Below are 21,698 nucleotides of genomic sequence, written 5' to 3'. Positions count from 1 at the left end.
GCGAAACAGGAATTCGTGACTGAAGGTAATTTATACTTGGAAAGAGGTTACATTCACTTAAGTTGCCATTTTTCGCAATGCGATTTGTGCGGTACTGCTTTCATGGGGCGCTATGCTGATTATTGAACAAAACACTCCGTTTAGGTGTTAAGTACGGAATATTTGTTCTCCTTTCCACGATATTCAAAATTGAAAGTTCTGCCCCACTGTCAATCTCCGAGAGCATCTTTTGTGAAATTCACGTTACTTCCTCTTAAGCACGTAACGGGAGAACTTAATTGGCTTCAACAGCGTTGCAATTTCCAGGGTATTTGTACTGGACAAGAAAGGGGATCTATACTTTTAATCTCTCATTAACTGTTTGTAACTAGTTTGTAGACCTGGGCACTCTTTTCAAATAAAATCATTAATGGAAAAGAAAACGATATATTTGTCTCTTGTGAATGACTCGTATGAAATATGTGTAATTACTTAAAACGGAGTTTAAATAAGCTTTATTGTAATACACAAATTCATTAATTTTATAGTTGTCACTGAAGGCCTGAAGTCACTGAATTTTATAGTGTCTTATGCGGATTTGAAACATAAAACACAAACTATAATAAAATTCCGTATTACAATTCCTCTACTGTCACATAGGAATTCTATCACTACTCGTCTACCGAAAGTATTGTTATTAATATTTGTTATACGCTATGTCTCATGGCTGAATTAATATTTCATAATCAATTCATGAGACAAGGTAAAAGAAAGACATATTTTGCAAAGTTTCTACTTTCTCGTTTAAGAACACTACATACATATACGATAGTTCATAGTAATGCGATAGCAATTAAAATTAAGAACCGAAGTGAAGGTTTGACTCTAAAATATTAGTGAACACTTTTCTAAAAGCCCCTTTAACCTTTAAAGGTAATATGCGGATTTTTTTCTTCCATTTGATTTGTCCTTTTGAGCTGTTTGCTACTGGAAAACAAAAATAAATACAAACAAATGGACTTCGGATTCGGAATCGTTAGCGTTGTAACCTATCTGTTAATTTATGTACTTAACTGTCTGCATCTCAGAATAATGAAATGTGCTATACATTGATAAATAGACTTGAAACTCAGAATGAACTCCCTCTATTACTCTGGTTGTCTTTAATGCTATGATCTACTTTTATTTTTCTGTAAGTGTTCGTGTTCATCTGCATGCATATAAAGCCCTGTATCACAATATCCGTAAAAGCTATCTCGTAATGAGTTTTAGACTCGTAATTCATATTCTTGATTCCTCGGTTATTTTAAATACCAATTGGAATTTGCAGTCAATATCCTCCATATATATATATCTGGCTTTTTTGTACGTGATGATCTTTTATCCATTTATCTGTATTATACGATATATTAAACACGATTGAGCATAATTTGGCAACACCGTTTAATTGGTAACATTGTACATACAATGATTTAAACATCCATCGATTGGAGGACTTACTGCATGCAGTGTACAAAATAACAGGATAAGATGAAAACAAAAAGAAAGAAAAAAGTTTGCACTTATCAGCGCACTAACCAAATTGTACTAAGTTGAAAGAAAATTGTATATTGATATACACATCACTGTTATTACAAGTGCGTAGAAGAAAGTCTTGAGCCTAAGCCGTGAAAAAGAGTGCCCACGGAAAGCACTTGAAATATAGACTAAAAAACACATGAACAGAATAATATAAACTAAAAATACACATGAACAGAACATTATTCAGGTGAGTTGTTTACTATTATTATATATTCCATACGCTCAATAGTCAATTCGATTTTTTAATAAATTTTGTTGTTTTTACAGTGATAATAATAATACTAATAATAATAATAATAATAAATAGTAATATATGGTAGTATCTAATATAGTAATTTTTTGGAAGTGACAGTTGTTTTAATATCATACTTTTCTTTTAACAGGCGGATTGCTGTGATCAAAGGAAATTGTTGCCGCTTGAATATTATCATAAACCAATTGGACATAATAATCTAAGCACAAAACCACTTACAAACTGTGTCATCGGTACAAGTAATTATAATGGCAAAGAAAGAGTTTTTATCGCAAGTTTAGCTGAAGCACTAGGAGCAAGGTAATGTGAAAATTTAAATCAAATCTAGTTCTCAAACATTCATTAAATACTGCTTTGAAATTATTTTAAAAAATTGTTTTAAGGTGTCTAGACTCTTATTCGTCACGTTCAAGGATGCTGAAATAATATATGGAGGGGGAGCAATGATTCTGTGTGCGTGGGGTCCCTGGTTCGATCCACTTCCAAGTAAGATTGTAGTGAATAACATTGTGTTCATGTTTTTTTTTTTTTTATATACTCCTGTTTTCTCTCAGATTCTCATTCCATTAGTTTTTCCATCATCAATCAGTTGCCTTAATCATCATCTCCCTTAGCCCAAAAGGCATAATTGTGAGACGTGCTAACAGATGTTAACGAAAGTTATATTGCTACTGTGTATTTCAGATGTAAAGCATCACGGGCAGTAGCCAATGCTGCGCGATATTTCGCGCGGTGTTGCCGGATTGCGGACTCCCTTTTCCCTTCTCGCTCTTCGTCCAACTGAGATTATGACACGTAAATTTGCAACATTATTCACTATGTAAAATATATTATTCCAGCAAAATCTAGAATTTTGACTGTGCATCCTAGAAGTATATATAGCAACTAACCTGTTAACTTATTCCAGTGGAGCTGCTAAAGGCTTGTCTTCCACACTTCTTTCACTATCGTTTATGTCAGTTAATATTTCGTCATTGTCTGAATCTGAGTCTCGTAAATTTACTATTATGGGTTCCAAAATTTCGTCACGTCCTATTTCTTTCATGAAGTCATTTTCTTGTAATTTGTCCGTATGTTGCACACAAGATTGCCAGTTTATTAGTCTTTCAACGTCTGTCAACTTGAATGTCTTATTTCGTGTTGCAATTCCTCTATTTACTTGAGCCCATATAAGCTCGATCGAGCTGTATTGATAGTGATAGGGTGGTAACCGTACTATCTCGTGTCCATTTTCGTTTACCAGTTGGTATAGTTCGTACTTTTTAAATTGGTTTTTGAACGGCATTACGCGCTACAATAGCTCAACCTTAGTTTCTGTTGCCGAAAATTCAACACCTTTTTGGTGTAACCATTTAACAATGGTATCTTTTCTGGTTGATGAATTTGGAATTTTATTTGTCACGACCGAATGATATGAGGCATTATCCATTATTATAATGCTACCCTCCTCTAAATAATTTGGAATCTGTCCAAAAGCCAATCATTTAATGTAGCACTTCTCATTTCTTCGTAATAGTCGGAAGTTGATTTAGACCGAAATGTCCACTTACTTTCAGGTATAAATCCAGTTTTTGTAGATCTCACATGACAGACAATAAGTCTGCTTCCTTTTCCCGGAGGCACCTTTAATACACCGTTTTTTGTGGAATCTTGCCAAACTGACTTATACGAATGATTCTGATTTACCCAAGTCTCGTCCAAGTAAAATATTGGTCTTGTGTCGCCAGAAGTCCGAATTTCATGTATTTTCCGAAGAAACTTTAGTCTTGCCGTCACAATATCACTTCTCTCCATTAAAAACTTACGTCCATCGGATGTTTTCTTATACGGAAACCTAAAGCCCGCAGTATTCTGTAAGTGGATGACTTGGAACCTGTAAAGGAAACTTTGCTTTTCAAAGCATTTGTGATTTTTTGCAAAGTCGGAAATTCGCCTTGGTCATAAAAATCAAATACAGTCCTGCGTACTACGTCCTTGTCAAAGTCATTAAGGTTTGTGAACATTTTAGGAGGTCCTTTGTGTTTTCTAGGAGACAGAAAAACTGGAATATTACTGGGAACTCAGACAGGAAATGGAGGTGTTTTACAGGCGCCTGAAAATGGAACACTTTTAAACGCACGAGAAAGGTATCGATTTTTTTTCGAGATCATAGCATGTTCATTCCACGGAAACAGGTAGTTTTCATGTTGATAGGATTGCAACCTTGCAACGTGAAAAATGCGTGTAAACAACATATAGAGAGTGGAAAGACATGTACGTAACCGGCACATTCCATGTAGTTGACATATACGTTACCTCATGAGGATCTGCTGACAGCTGCTTTTCATTTGATAAAAATGTAATTGACATGTTAAATATATGTGAAATACAGGTGTTAGCGAATTAGTGGGCGTGTTATACATGTAAAGTACATACATGTAAAGTATATCGCATTAAGTGTACATAAAATTTGCGTGTCACAGGTATTGGACACGCATAAGACACGTACGTTCCATGTATATGTACGGCAGAAGAGACGTGTAGGTAACATGTATGTACATGGGAGCCACATGTAACATGCAGTTTGTCTGTTCATGAATTGGGTATGTATTGTATAGATTCCATGTACATGTAATATAGGCTACATGAGACCTGCGTGTTACAGGTGAATTACTTCTAAATGCGGATTTTTTTTTTTTTTTTTTTTTTGTAAATTTAGTCTAATATTTGGGGCAATTTTACAATTTTTAATATGATTTAACCTGAAATTGTGTTTGGACCCCCCCCCCCCTCCCAGAAAAGCTTTGGACGCCTCCGGAAATAAATTCCTGCGAACGTACCTGATGTACCCAATTCCCATCGAGTACTTACCAGTGACGAAAAGTGAATCATGTGTGATACTGTACTTCAAATAAAAATATAGAAATAAAATGTGGAAAATTCAAATCCGATTATTAGAATGTAGGCTGCATATTTTACGAAGTACTACTACTATTTGATCCATCTAATCCAAGGGTCTGCCCACGCGTCTGTATATATGTGTCAGCACCTTGCGTATGTGCATGTCAAAGTTTAGACTTGATGTCTGGATAATGCATGTTCCCTACGCCTGTAACTTGAATGTTTCACTCTAATCAACCTTTCCATCGCATTTACCTGTTTAAGCTATTTACTCTCTACACGTATCTGTTTATCCATTTATTGGCAGTCATGATCATTGCATTTCCCATTCATCTGTACATTGCCTGTACACTGCATGTAGGTGAGTTCACACTTTGCATGTTAAGGCAATGTGTCAAATTCTATTCCAATGTACTATACGTGTGTCAGGATCTTGCATATGTGCATGACAAACTGGAGACTTGGTGCCTGAATATTACATGTTTCCTACACCTGTAACATTAATGATTCACTCCAATCAACCTTGTTCATTGGATGCACCTGATTAACCCATTTATTGGCAATCATGATCATTGCATTTTCCGTTTACCTGCACATTGCCTGTACATTGCTTATAGGTGGATTCACACTTCGCATGTACACAGAGATAATATAGGCAATATATTCAGTTGTTAACCCATGTATTATACATGTGTCAGGACCTTGCATAGCGAATGTCGAATTGGAGACTTGTGCTTGAATATTGCATGTCTCCTATGCCTATAACGTGAATGTTTAGCTCCAATTCACCTTGTTCACCACACGTATCTGTTTAATCCATTTATTGGCAATCACAATCATTGCATGTTTCCGTTCACCTGTACATTGCCTGTACATTGCACATAGGGGAGTTACACACTTCGCATGTACATGAAAATGATAAATGTAAAATAACATATTGTACATCTTGCGTTTTACATGCTATACGCTAATACATGGTATTTACATGTAATGCGAATGTCACACATGCATATTACATGTTAATAAACAGGCAGTTTCCTTGTACTTTTCATTCTTACTGTATTGCGAATGTTATCAACAATTCATTCAAGGTATTTTACATGCACATATTCCTTCCATTTACTTACATGTGAGTGACTACGTGTACATTGCGTGTTCTCATTTTAATGTATAGGTTCTGTACAACGCGTGTTTCCGTGTAAAATTTCCAACAGAAGATTAATACTTTTGCGACATGCATATTACCTGAAGACAATGTACCTGTAATATTTTCTTTACATGTGTTTTCGCCGAAACAGGCGCCTGTATAATGCCTGTCAAAATCTGACAGGCTTTTACAGGCAGTTCCATTTACAAAACATTGCATGTTTCCTTAAAAATTTTCATAATAGAAGCAGCTTTCTTGCCTCGACGCAGATTCATGACACTGTGGCTCGATTTATCCCGCAAGCTTGTGCTGTTAGGCTTTGAAACTTTTTGAAGTTAAGTTTCTCTCTTTCTTCTGGTGACGAGTATTTCTTTAAAAAATTGTAAACACAAAAAATAATTCTCCGAGCTTGACTTCGAAGCACTTCTTTTTTTAGAAAACTCCGAGCTTGTACCCGGTTTGCTTAAAGACATTTTCGGGGAACAAACAACCATGAAGGAAAGCAACCCAGATAATTCTGTTTATGCTAGAAGAAAAGTTACATTCCTGCACAATTAGTTCCTTTGTTTCCTTATCAGTTTTCATAACAAATAACACTCTTGGGATTGGTCTAGGTCTCAGAAAAACAAACATTCTGATTCCTAAGCAAGTCCATATTGATCGAGTTTGTTTTGGGCTACAATAATTTACGACACCATTCAGACGCCTGGTGCTTTTGAGTCCCTCCTGGAGGACAAAAGAGGGAATAAGTGGTTGCATATATAAGGTAGTGAAACGTGAAGGGAAAAAGTGAACAAAACATACCGCTTTTTTCTGTCGAATAAAGAAGAATCTATCTAGAAGTGAACTTCAAAACAATACTACGAACTTTCTATACTTTGTTCTTACGATGCTAGGCATATATATATATATATATGCCTAGCATTCATACATGGAGAGATTCACATATATATGAATCAGATTGCAAAGAGGTTTGATATTATTTAATTCGCTCGCTTACTATTCTCAAGGGTGCAAAAGGAATGAAACACCTTTAAATGGTGAAGAAGACAAGACAAGACAAACAATAGGACCGTTGCAGTGTTCTGAACTAAACGCAAGAATTATTTTGTATTAAGTACTAAATAGTCAATTATTTTTAGTCGTTTCCACATAAAATATATTTTGTTGGGATTGTTGAGTTATAGTGTGCCTTATAAAAGGTCTCTCTAAAATCTTTCTGAAATGAACGGAGCTTTCTCCATTAGTGATATTAGATTGACAGGAATTGTTCACGATGATCTACTGACAAATTTGCTGAAAACAGTTTCAAAATTGGATCAGTGGTTGAGGAGTTCCAAACAAAAACGTTGATCGTTCTTAATATTGACTGAAGTGAAAGGATCTAATTGTGTTACATTTCTCTCTTTATTTTGTGAGTGACTTTTTGACCTTGTTCTAAGATGTAGGTGACGGCACTTTGAATTCCGCAATCGAGAGACTATCAATAATCTTGATTGCAGTAATTTTAAAATTTTAACAATAACTGATAATCGATTTCGATATTTCGGTTGATATCAACAATGGCAAATATGTCATCGTTCATTGTTATTTAAAATTTAAAATCAACTTTCTTTTTAATACACATCTTAATTGAATATAAAAAATGCAAAATGAACTAATGGAATCTTCAAGTGTTCCATCGGTTGAATCAACCGAATCAGGTGAATCTAATAGCCCTAAGATTGATTCAGTTGCCAACATTAGCAGGCCTTGTAATGGCAGTTTATCTACTAACTCTAAGAATGTGTTACCATGTCCTCACTGTGGAAAACATTATGTGAATTCCAGAGGATTAGCTATACATATAGGTAAAAAGCATCAGGTTATAAATGGGGACGAAGATTGTTGTCATATCTATAACAATAGCTATCCAGATTTTAAAACTAAAAGAACTAACATCTCTAACCGCAATAAAGGCACACAGGATTTGACGTTTTCTAACTTGGGCAAAATATTAATATCGTTAAGATCCTCAACACATATTTTAAGACGTGTCCCTCGAGGTGCTCGAGCTGCAGTTGCTGATGCACTTGCCGATGTGTTACTTCAAGTAACTATTACACATGACGAAAGAGATTGGATCAACTTGTTTCTATTTCCATTAGTTGCACTAACTGCTCCCAAAAAATCTGAAAATGTAAAAAAAAAAAAAAAAAAACCTTACCTCGTGGGTAAAACCAAGAGTTCGTCTTCGGTGTGATGTAGGTATTAACGTCTTAACTTGGCATCCAACAAAGATCAGGAAATCTCTTCCAAAACAGAATGTTTCCAATCTTAAGATTGTAGAAAACAAATTTGCAGATGATGACATCCGTGGAGCAGTCCGTCTACTAATGTCAGATGATACTGTTGCAACCTCCGACCTTTCTGTGTTTGAGACGCTATTGTAGAAGCATCCAGCCCACCCTAGTGAATTTACTTTAACGAATCTTCCAGATGACCCAAACAACGGTCAAGGAGTTTCGATTAATGAAGTTAAGGTAGCTATTAATTCCTTTGCATCTGGTAGCGCGGGAGGTCTCGATGGTCTTCGCCCTTCGATTCTCAAAGATCTCCTATCCTGTCAAGTACTTGAATCGAAGGAAAAGCTCATAAAATCATTATGCGATCTGTTCAATTTAATTATTTCAGGAAAAGTTCCCTTGCATGTTCGGCCATTGTTTTTCGGAGCCAAACTTACTACTCTAAAAAAGAAATCTGGTGGAATTAGACCTACTGCCGTTGGTAATGTGTGGCGCAGAATATCAGCAAAAATTATATGCTTCAGAACACGGGACCATTTTAAGAACTTTTTGTCTCCCCATCAACTTGGTGTTTGTACTCCCAACGGAGCCGAAGCAGCTGTACATGCAACCCGGGTTTATTTTTCCTCCATTGACAATGCTCCTAAGGCTATCTTAAAGCTGGATTTTCGCAACGCATTTAACAAGCCTCGCCGGGACACCATGCTCACTACAGTGTTGAATGAATTTCCTTCAATCTATCCATATGTATACCAATGTTACGCTCAACCCAGTGAACTATTCTTAGGTCAAGACACTATTTCATCCCAGAGAGGAGTACAACAATGCGATCCCCTGGGCCCAGCACTTTTTGCTATAACCATTCATTCCTTAGTGAAATCAATCAACACTGAATTAAACATTTGGTATTTGGATGATGGAACTATCGTTGATGAACCTGAAGTAGTTCTTTCAACTCTAGCACAAATAAATGAGAAGGCATCTGCACTTGGTCTATATTTGAATTTTTCTAAGTGTGAAGTTGGTTTTCTTGGGTCAGACGAAGCCAAGATCGACCTATTATTTAAAAAATTTGACGAAACTGCCCCAGGAATACGTCTCCTAACTAACCAAGATGCTTGTCTTCTAGGCGCCACTCTCACAAAGGAAGCTTTTACCAATGTCCTGTTAAGCAAAATATCGAAGTTAGAATGTTTTTTGTCTCGACTCGCCTCGATTTCTGTCCATGCAGCTTTCTTTCTTCTACGTGCCTCTTTGTCGATCCCTCGTTTAAATTACTTCTTACGATCCTTTCCATCTTAGAATGAGACTCCACTACTGGAGAAATAGGATCATATCCTTAAAATGGGTCTGGAGTCAATTTTAAACTGTTCCTTAAGCGACGAATCTTGGATTCAAGCATCCTTACCTGTGAGATTAGGGGGTCTTGGTAATCGGCGATCCGTGGATATGGCGATTCCTTACTTTTTAGCGTCCTAGCACGGATCTCTTCGTTTAGTCGAGGCTCTTCTTCCGCAAGGTTACCACCTAGACCCAGATGGCACAGTTCAAGAAGGCTCTACCAAATGGAAAAATTTAACAGATACAGATCTTCCAAAAATGAACAAAAGAGGTTCTCAGGCATCTTGGTACACACCAATTGCAGCGCATTTTTATGAACTTCTCTTACAGTCAGTTATTGCTCCAGAGGATAAAGCCAGGATTCGTGCTGCCTCATCCCTACATGCTGGAGCATGGTTGAATGCAATACCCTCCCCACCATTAGGTCTTCATATGACTAATGAGGCATTTCGAATGTGTCGCCTTAAGATTAGGTTCAGATATTTGTGAGCCACATCGCTGCCCAGCTTGTGGGGATCAAGTTAACCGACGTGGCCTGCATGGCCTTTCATGCATGAAGAGCATGGGTAGACACGCTAGACACTCCTCTGTGAATGATATCATTTTACGAGCCCTTACCACAGATGGAATTCCTTCCATACGTGAACTTCAGGATGTTGTTGTTCAGATGGTAAACGACCTGATGGCATGACATTAGTTCCTTGGTTGAAAGGCAAAGCACTAGTATGGGACTTTATGTGTTCAGATACATTTGCCCATTAAAGTCTCCCTTTAGCTGTTATGAATGCTGGAGCTGTTGCTAGTCATAGAGAAGTAGAAAAGCAAAGGAAATATAACAACCTCCTTGATAAATTTATTTTTGCTCCAATTGCCATCGAGACTAATGGTGCTTGGGGATCTGCAAGCCTTGATTTTATTAGAGAAGTAGGCAAACGCATTTCTATCGTTACTGGAGATATTCGTTCAACATCTTTCCTAATTCAACGCATATCTATTGCTATCCAACGTGGCAACGTGTCGTCGGTTCTTGGCACCTTACCACATGGAAAAGAACTAGATGAGGTGTTTCTTCTCTAACACAAAGGACAACACTGAACATTTATACAACTGGACGACATACTATACAAATAAGGTGTAATATCATTGGGTGGCGTAGATTTACATGAATTTCGAGGGAAGACAAATTGTATTTCTTAAGGGACAATGTGTACATAATTGCTGCCTTCCTGTATTAATTCAAAAGAATATGTGAATAATGTAGAAACAGTTTGGTAAATGCTAAGAAATGAGTTCATTTCTTTCAATAATATCCATGTCAAAGCGAGAATTTTGCCAAAGCTTGTCCGTATTCAATGATTAAACAACATTTCCACATATTATATGTAGTTATTTGTAATAATAATTTGGGAATAAATCAAGTGTCTAATTACTATTTCATATCTGTAACACAGAGAAATATTAACACAACAATAAACGAGGACATCAGATAAATAATATGAAGACTATCTGAATATTTAAAAGTATTGGTCAATATGACATGAAAAAACAGTAAAAGTTTGAGAAAAATCAGTCGATAACATTCAAAGAAAAATAATGGAGGCACACCTTTTCTTATTAAAACAAAATGCACCAAATTATATTTGGATTCGGGTGACTTGATCAATGATTGAAAATCAGTTAGATCTATACAAAATGTTCTTGTGCGCGTATCAAATATTGAATACTCAGGATATTACAATCAGCATGAAAACAATACACAGTTGTACGGAACACATTAGATGCGGTTCTACTTGTAGATTTTTTTACCTTTTTTTTACCTTTTTTTTTCCAAACTAAGGGGCTGAGGTGTCAAAGATAACAGAGGAGAGATATACTTTTAAAAATAAATCCTACTTTTCAACCGGAAATAAATATGCACACTCATGTCAAAAATTCATTGTCGCATGTCTATAAATATATTTTTGTAGGAATATAATTTGATAACGAATTCGCCCGGTATTTCTTATAATGTTAGTATGTGTATAATCGAGAAAGACATGTATGTGTAAATTTCATGTCAAAAGAGCAGTTAATAAGAACAATAAAACGAAAATAAACCTTTCTTGTTCATTTAGCAACATTTTGTTTTACTCATTCCGATTTTCATATGTATAATTTTTTTTTCCTATGAAATTTACCACAAATGTACATTTCCCGATTATACTTATAGTATCAGTATAAAAAGTACCCTGCAAAATCATTATCAAATTATATTCTTACAAGAAGACAGTTATAGATATGCGACAATCATTTTAGACATGAGTTTACAAGTAATATATTCATGGAGTTTACACTACATTTTTATTGAGACATGGTGATTGACTTTGGTCTCAGCTGCAGAAAGGGTTACAACTCAGTGACCAGTAATTAAAATATACATACATATATATATATATATATATATATATATATATATATATATTATACTAGAACTTCTCAAAAGATTCTGAAAGTTAGGGGAAAACTGTCAGTGTACGTTGATACGGCAGTGTGTAGAAGTTTCCACTCTTTGTAAACTCTTAATCAGTTGAATTTTTCCTGCTATGCATTTTATGAGATACTGCATTTGTTTTGTGGAGTTGCTGCTGTTGTGTTTATGTCATGTTGCTAGATAAGGGAAATGTTAAGAGGAAAAGCATGAGTAGGTTTCCGTATTTCTTTACAGGGTTGCAAAAATATAAGGGAACTAAAAGTTAGTAAACATAGTCTATTTCTCGTTTTTTGTCTTGTGTGTAAATGTTGGATATATATAGATAAATATAGATATATATAAATTCTGAAAAGAAAAAATGACACTGTAGACGTTTTATTGTTAATGTCTTTTTTTTTCCTCGTGTAGGACAATTATTTTAGCATCCATCTGGATGCTTTAATGTATGTAGTAGTATGTACAGGACTACTTTCACAGAAATTTGACTAGGTTCATTTATCCCGTTTGCTTTTGCGAAAACTTACCAGGGTACCCACCGGCCTCGAAATGCTAGATAAGTCAAGGAATTTCATGAAGAGCTGAAAAAAGACTTGGAAAAGTCATGGAATTTAAGTACGCATTTTTACTTCTCAAACACCATTTCTCTTTTTACTTTATCTTGGTATTTAGTAGGGGATATTTTATAAAATAAATTAGTTCACCTTGCAAAACTCTGCCTACACATATACTGTATATATGTACATGCATAGTAGATGAATAACCACCTGGTCAGGAAAAATATAATTGCTTTTTACATTATACGCAGACCTAAAAATTTGCAAATCGTGACCTGGAAGATCCTGGAAAAGTCAGGGAGTTCATGTTTATCAAATAAATGAGAACCCTGTTCATGTATTTACAAGGAATTTCACAGAAAAGCATTACCTTTGACAGCACTGTGATATATTTGACGTCATTTGGAAGCAACGGAACTAGTTCCCAATCTTACCGTCTGCACAAATACATCAAACGCCAAATACTTGTGTTCACCATTTGAGACATTTGTAGAGCTGTTTCACAAGGAGGAACGACTAATTTATGTACTAAATGAAGAGGCTTACAGAGTTTTTTAGGTCGCTTCGTAAATGTCAGAGATGTTGCTGAGGCTAAACCTTTTCCTTCCGAATAAATTCAAGTTGCTTAGCTAATATGGATTACCCGGCCATTATAGATAATGCTCCGTGTAATGGTCACCAGTGTTTGTCATTGCACATTACAAAATAATAGGCTTTGAAGTTGTAATAGGGGTGTATGTCCTACTCTTGCTTACAGGCTTTGCAGATAGAATTGACCGTCCGAACCGATGTGATTAAAAGCTCCGTTTGGGAAATCCAAAAGCTCAGTAATCCATGTGACAAGCATGTGGATTCTCACTGGGAATATCCTCGAACGGAATAGCATGGATACAAGTTGGAGCTGAGATGCATCGGTTGTAGGTCCCCATCCGTCAGGAGTCAAGAAGAACACAGCACAAGCAGTCAAACAACAACAACAAAAAGCCAATTAAATATATTGACTGGTCACCCTATACTCAACCTAAGAGGAAACTCCACAACAGACGGGACGATGGATGTCCAGAAAAACTCGGTTCAAGCTTTAACTGAAAAACTGTATAATCCAATATTCAATTTTAAGGCAAAGTACAACTTATATAATACAACAAGTAAATAAAATCCCAAGGTTCAACTATTAACAAATTTTATTACAAACAACTGTACTCTGAATATATACTTACGCGTTAGGTAAACATATATTCAGTTAAACAAACGACAACGATAAAATTTAATTAATTAATCAAGAGCTAAATATGTACTTAATGCTTTACATAAGTGTATATTCAGATTACAATAAATAAATAAAACATCAACAGCTAAGCCAATCGGTTTTCGAAATAATCATCAAGGATTCAAGAAAAAGTAACCTCAGTATACTTAATCAAATGCCGAAAGTCAAATGACATCTGTTGCAAAATTTAAAGTCAGTTTAATTCAAAAATATTCTCCTTAAATATTAAAAATCTGATACCCAGTCTGAATCTAATATTCCAGATCGAAAAATCTAAAATGATTCGAAAATTTCGTGAAGTCCTATCCATCACAAGAGATCCAAGCAGTTTGACAAGCTCAATTGAATACACTCCTGAAAATGCCATGTAATATCCTATAGTTCGTAGTTACTCATTAATCCCTGAATTTTACTACTAGTCTGACATTTTATCAGTGTATTCTGCAACTTTACAATCAAAATTCCAAAGTCAATTCTATCTTCATCAACAAGTAATTAAAAGCTCGATCACTGTGTTCAGCTCGATCTAAAACTTATTTATCATTTTACTAATTGATTCTATTTTCTGGCACCAAGAACTTTGTAAACAATTTTTCTTAATAGACCTTTTGCAGAAAATAACGCTATCTGGACCAATTATAACGGCCTTTCAATAGAATAATTCAGCCTCATTAAAAGTAAGACAATGATATAGGAAATATACAAGGGTCGTTCGAGGTTAACCGGGACTTTTATTTCTTCAGAGGAAACAGATAGCACAAGAAGCACCGAACTATGTCAGATTTTCAAAGTATTCTCCGTGCGCGTCGAGGCACCGTTGCCATCGTTGTAGCAACTCCCTGATTCCTTTGGCGTAGAAAGAACTTGGTTGTTGTCGTAGCCACTGGAGGACATCGATCCGCAGTGCTTCATCTGTCGTGAATTTCTTCCCTCCCAGGTCGTCTTTAAGGGTTGCAAACAAATGATAATCACTGGGGGCTAAATCTGGACTGCAGGAGGATGGGTCAGAACTTCGCAGCGCATTTCCGCCAGTGTTGTTGTTGTCACATTGGCCGTGTGAGGGTGGTCATTGTCGTGGAGAAGAATGAGATTTCCAGACAATATTCCAGGTCTTTTCTTGCGAATGAACATTCGTACAGCACCACTCAACAATGTGGAGTAATACTGAACATTAATTGTGCTCCCTTTGTCCAGAAACTCCACATGGATAACACTCTTCATGTCCCAGAAGATACTTGCCATTCGTACACTTTTGTCAATGACTTAGTTTGTTCACCATACTGTGCTTGCAATCTTCTGAAAATCTCAGCTGGTTTAACTTTCTCCTTCACAAGAAATTTGATTACACACCGCTGCTCCACAGCCACAGACACACTGCTTGCCACCATGTTTGCTGCAACTGCTACACACGCGCCAAATTCGTCATGCCGGGCGCTAGTTATTCGAGAAGGAATACATTACGTCACCCGCAAATTTCATCATGACCCGGCTATTCATCGATTAATTATGTACGAAAATCCCGTCAATCTTGAACGATCCTTGTAGAATTGGCATAATAATAGCGCTCAAGTAAGCAAACGTCAAAAATACTCCTGTATAACGTACCGGTTTACCGGTAACGATACATTCATTTTTTGTTGTTGTTGTCTGTTCTATTGCTCTGTAGCATCCGTATAGTTGATTAGTGCAGTGTTGATACCGCTAATATGTTTATAACAGTGATATTTGTTGTTAGGTTGATTTTCCATTAATTTTCATTTGATTAACTATATTTGCTTTTGTGTTGTCATTCTTGACCTAAGCCGTTGGCGCTGTTGACTTGCTATTATTGTTCTTGTGAAAGTGAACAAGCCAATCTGCGTGATGTCACTTTCGTAAACTTCAGTATAAGATTACCGCGATAATATTGACCTCGGCAAGTTATATTAAATTTGAACACCAAAATAACATAAATTAGCAATTAAGACCGACATAAGATTAAATAGTTAATTTGTAGATTTATTTACGTACCCAGTGAAGTTTTATAATATTTCAATGCGTACAAGAATTTGTGGTCGTATTGGTGATGCTTGGAATTGACGATAGCCGTTATTGAACTATCAAAATTTATTAACAAGTAATACGTTACTCTTTTGTTTTAAAAGAAAGTTAGTTTGATGTTATCTGACCCAAATAAGCGAGTGAGAGGAAATTATTTTGAACGTCTTTAGGAAGTTCAAATCTTTAGCAGAGAAGTAATTGTCCCAAATTTAATAATAATATTGATATATATTTATGACTAGCAGCGTTCACCCCGCTTCGCTGCGGTCACCCCGGAACGCAATAAACTTTGTTACTTAGATAATTTTTACTTTTTCGCTTTCAAGTGATATGATAAAAACCATAGAAGATTGCACTAAATGTTAACATTATATCGCCTGTCATTTATGTTAACCCGCCCCGCTTCGCTGCGGTCACCCCGGAACGCAATAAACTTTGTTACTTAGATAATTTTTACTTTTTCGCTTTCAAGTGATATGATAAAAACCATAGTAGATTCCAGTAAATGTTAACATTATATCGCCTGTCATTTATGTTAACCCGCCGAGTGACACGGTCATGCGGGTTGCATATAAATACGTTTATTTTTATACCTATGATGAACTAACAAAGGATTTGTACGTTATGGACACTTGAATGGTCAATTATCTCAAGACACTGGTAATTAAAAATTAAAGTGATATGATAAAAACCATCTAGGGTCCAAATCCTAATAACCCCCCAAAAATGAAAGAAATTGGTTCAGCCGTATTAGCGTGATGAGCTAACAAAGGATTTGTGCGTTCTCTTTTATATAATAGATTGTAATAATGAATAATTTGTAGGTGTTTCAAAATAATCACCATATACAGTTATCGTGTGCGAGAAGTTATGTTAGATATAGAAGAAGAAGAGGACAAAATCAACAAGCAGTCGGTGGTGGAACCTGGAAATTAAAAAAAAAAAAAAAAAAAAAGACGAAAATTATTGCAATTCGAAACTAAACCTGGAACTCAATTAACAATCTCGGCTGAACCTGTGTTGTATTTAATGTTTAAGGAGGTTTCCCTTCAAAATTTCATCTGACTTGTTTCGGATATACCACCGATTTACTGGTTCCATGGACGCCATTTTGAAATGGACCATAATTTAATAGACATGGAAATCAGGACATAGGTAGAATCCCACCCTGAAAGAGAGGGAAGCAGAGTCGGAATCTCACTCGTGTCAAGAGTTCTAGGTCTATGGGTAAAAGTACCTGCAGTTCAGGTAACCTAATATGCTATTTTTAATTACCAAAAATTGAAGTTGTTAACCTAAGATGGCGACGGAGCGACAATCATAATGCTACCGTGATAATATAGTGCATATGTAGGAACTGTGATGACAATTTCAACTTAGTTACATTCGCAAATGTCTCAAGTTATAGATATATGTCACTAAATTAGTGTTGCATCACGCATCTTATCCATCTCCTATACATGTCTCCACTTCGCTATTCCTTTCTGGAGAATGAAATCCGCTGTTACAGCTCATAATATTTGGCATTTAATGTAATGTCAACTGCAAACAAATTTTCCATTGTCAGTGTTCTTATTAGCCAGGATCAATATAAATTTTATTACCATCACATTGGGAAATAGTTCTTATTATATAAACATCTAAAAAAAAAGTATAGCCTTATGTATTCGTTTAATGGGAATTCAGCTTCAGTTTGCTGCCCTTCGTATAATAAGACTGACTCATTATTCTGGTTAGATTAATTGATGGTGCTGATCAAGAATATAAGCATTTTGGCTCTCAACTGTAGGTTTTGATAGGTAGTTCCTAGAAATGCGTTCCCTTGTGATTTCCATAATTAGTCATTTAGATTTTTTTGTTTTTCATTTGTAGTTGCATGTCATATGCATATAGCTCATAAACCATCATCAAGAAGTAGTTATAGGGTAAGGGTATTCTCTTTTATGGCTAGGTGTAATAGCCGGAGATGCTTAGTATGTGCTACTGCTTTGAAACTAATATATAAAGATGGCAGATTGTAGCAATATGTGCCTCCAATATACTCAATGCACAAGTGACTAGTGGTTAGTTTTCTGTTGTATTTATTCACTATTTTGGGACGCATATTATAACAATTAGGGAGTTGTTAGATTGGATCAGCCCATATCAATTTCGTGGTTTATATATATATAATGTGTGTAGTCAGTCTCAGTAAGATTCCGTAAATGGCTACCTATACTACTATAATGAACAAAAGCTCCAATGTGAACGATCTAATTAAATAATGAAAACCAATTAATTTAAATTATCTAAATTTATTGATTTGTAATGAATCCAGTCGAATAATACATTTAAAATTTAAGCACCGACAGAAATATTAAGAGCATAGACATGTATGAACCTAAGCTTTCAATACTGTTGTAATTTTATCTCTGATGAAGTTATTACAATTCTTCTTTGTCTTGAATATTTGAAATGATGCAGGGCATGGCTTGTGACAATAATATTATCTGAAAGCAATAAAAGCAATTATTCAAATTAATTTTATATTTTGAATAAAACATTTTGTGGTGTTAATGCATACTTACATACATATAAATATATCAGTATAGATAGATAAATATAATGACAAAGTGAATAATTTTGACGGATCTTATGGCTGGTATACTACTCTAGAAAGAATCTGATTCTTTCTTTTCGTGCATGGATTAGTTGTGCGTTCTGGGTTATACTGATTTTTTTGTGTGCAAAATAAGCTTTTACAAAAATTGGAGTCTTCAAGCTAGAATTTTTTTTTTTTTTTTTTTTTTTTTTTTTTTTTTTTTTTTTTAATGGCGTGAAGAGAGTTACAAAAGTGGTGATCCAATCCAGGATCCATTTCCGTGGAAACGATAGTAAACATTGAATTTAAGTTACTGTAGAAAATAGGGTAGTTACACCTGAAATAATGATATCTATTTGAATATTGGATTACTCAGACTCAAATTGTCCGTAAGTCAACACTAATTGTGTTTGATCGGAACTTATGGGGGGAGGGATTAAAAAATCCCTATTTCTCTCATAAATTCGAAGTCAAAGGGATTGGTACAGAATTAATTAAGATGCCAGTTTTGCTCATAGCCGTCTCTCAGGCAACACGATACCCAAACTACTGCCTTCACTATAAGTATAATACACCCACTACAGCTAATGATCAAAATCTGGTTCATTTACCAATTTCGATTTTCAAATTAATTTCCACCCTTTTACCTTTCATACGACCAGGTTTCAAACTCCCTCATCATTATGGCTTCGAATATTTGTTTCTCGATTGACATATCATAATAGGTTTTACAAGTACAATAAAATCAGTTTTAAATAGTTTACATTGCACAAGATTCTCCATTTGTTCATTTTTATTATATGCTTTAATATTCTATTAATTTGTCTCTCTCAGTTTCTAGTTTCTCTTTTAAATTTGTTTATTATAATGTACATTTTCCAAGTTTTTTCCTAGTCTATGAACAATAACAGCCGTAGCATAAGCTTCGTGTTTTTCTTTTTTATGTAATAAATAGCCGCTGAAATTTCCACAGAGAATGGGCATAACAGTGGCAACGTCTCTGTTGAGTGTAGGTGAAACAAGCAAAATGTTTATGTGCATTATGGTGCGGAAGGTATAACGTCGTTGGCTTCCCGCGAAAAGTTGTAGTGACGTTTATGCGGAGTTGCCAGCTTGGTTACTCGTGACTTTTCTCTTTTCCTTTCCATCTTATATACAGTATTTTTTTTTTTTAAAAAAAAAAGCAAAAAAAAAAAAAAAAACTACATTTCAGATTTGACTGCTTATAGTTTGACAACAATAATAGTAATAATAATTATTATTATAATGTAATAACTTCATATACAGACAAAGCCATGTGAAATTTTAATGAATGAGTTATGTTTTCTCTTTTCTCAATACTTTCTGATTCCACCAGTGTTCGCATTGTCCTTTGTCCCTCGTGATGTTAATTTTATTTACTTTATTAACTTGTTGAGTTGTGCTCTGTAGGCATAGGGTAAGGAAGACGATGGACATGATACATGTACACGATAGAATCATGGTGAAATATAAGGGAAAGGTGTTTCCTCGCGCACAGTGCTGAGTTGGGTTGACATTGCGCGAAAATAGAAACTGAATGACCTTGTGATGAGTAAGTTAGGCAAATCTGAAGGGTGGTGATTGGCTATCCTTTTACCATACCCCCAGTGACAATTAGGTCCAAGCGCGGGAAGCCAACGACGTTATACCTTCTGGTCTCTAGAAGTAATTATTTACGATTTCGACAACCCTATTGCAATCGACATTCTGCTCAGGGTGTATTGATTTAAATCACGATTTAAATCACTTGATTTTTTTAAATAAAAATCGTTGATTTAAATCAAATTCCGAAATAATTTAAAGTGAAAATAAGTAAAGTCCCGTTTCTGTTCTATTATTTCGATTATGGAAGATGATAATCATAATACGATGAGACTCAAATGTACAGTATGTACAACATAGTAAGAAAACAAGTGTCTTGCACAGGATGATTAAGGAAAATCCCGTTTTAAACGGGTAACAGGCCAATTCTGTTTTCTTCTCTTCGTAACAGAGTTTATATTGTAAATCGTCAACTATTCCAACGGGGAAATCAACATCGACATTTAAGACGAAGATTCTTTTGTGTGCGCGTCTATATATTTGTTCCCAGATAATAGGACGTATTTAGAAGTGTCCTATCCTATACCCCTCTCCGTTTTTAGATTTTATAACTTCAGGCAAAATTTATGTATTTCTTGCCGCAAGCTAGTTACAATTTCCTTAAAAATATGCCCCTGCCAAATATCAGTAACTTTTGTGGAAAAAAAGTGTCACTTTGATAAGCGTTGCTGTACTTTTTCCTTAACGCTTAACCTTTTAAATTATATCACCTATTTTTAGGTGACAGGATAAAATCTTCATTATTCGATTGAAAAAGGTACCAATAAAGCTTTTTACTTCATTTTTTCAGGACTGAAGGCATTATAGCGCACGTTACATATGCTTTCATGCCTCTCTGCGTCGAGACGTAGGATGTGATGATGTCATAAAATTAAAAAAGATATTTTTTGTTTTGCCTATTTTTATTATTTTCTGGCTGTCCTACATTTTGCATTCAGAAGACTGAAATTCTGCACACTCGTTTAGTATTTTTCAGGTGATTTCAGATCTCTGCGTGAAAACAGGGGGGTCCAGAGGGACAAAAATGTAAAAAAAAAAAAAAGATATTTTTAACAAAAAGTAGCTTTCTTCGCGATTTTCCCGCCTAAGATCGAGACATGTGAATGGTACCATCTGAAAGGTTGTTCTATTCTGAAGAGAATGATGTATGAACCATGATCTTAGGATAAATAGGGATGTCTCAGGAAACTGTTACCTGAGATCCTGTTTTATATGGGAATCTGGGATATTTGGGGATATTATTTTTCGCGGGCTTACTTTTCCATCTAGAAGTTTGAAATTTTGGACACTCATTCACTGCACCCCTTAGCATTTTTCAGATTTGTTTCAAAGCTTTTCCTTCAAACAGAGGCGGTATAGAGGGGCAAAAAGTAAAAAAGGGGATATTTCTTAACAGAAAATCCCTTTTGTCGTGATTTTCCAGCCCCAGGTAGCCTACACGATGGAGACATTTGAATGGTGCTGTTTGAAACTCTGTTGTATTCTGAAGAGAATAATGTACTAATGATTCTAGGATAAATAGAGATGTCCGAGGAAATTTTCATATTATATCCAGGTCATCTAGGGTATTGTGGGGATGTTCTTAGCTCATTGTTAAATATTTTTCCCGCCCTTACTATTCAAGATAGAAGTTTGAAATTTTGTACACACATTTAGCACACCCCTAGTATTTCCCAGTTGATTTTGAGATCTGT

At 35.4% G+C, this 21,698-nt stretch overlaps 1 protein-coding gene across 4 annotated transcripts in view; it reads left to right on the top strand.

Annotated features, from left to right (window-relative positions):
• LOC145664449 (DNA topoisomerase 2-binding protein 1-A-like) overlaps window positions 1–21,698 on the top strand; it is a 1,008,895-nt gene that overhangs the window by 656,388 nt on the left and 330,809 nt on the right. For all 4 annotated transcript variants that reach the window (XM_081731135.1, XM_081731136.1, XM_081731137.1 and 1 more), the window contains one exon: window positions 1,944–2,113. In XM_081731135.1, the coding sequence (XP_081587261.1) occupies window positions 1,944–2,113 (170 nt within the window). The remainder of the gene's footprint in view (window positions 1–1,943; window positions 2,114–21,698) is intronic.

The sequence above is a fragment of the Thermobia domestica genome, chromosome 11, assembly GCF_964235325.1.
Source record: "Thermobia domestica chromosome 11, izTheDome1.hap1.1, whole genome shotgun sequence".
NCBI lineage: Eukaryota > Metazoa > Arthropoda > Insecta > Zygentoma > Lepismatidae > Thermobia > Thermobia domestica.
Note: the sequence above shows the minus strand (reverse complement) of the source record. Positions and strands in the feature narration are given on the sequence as shown.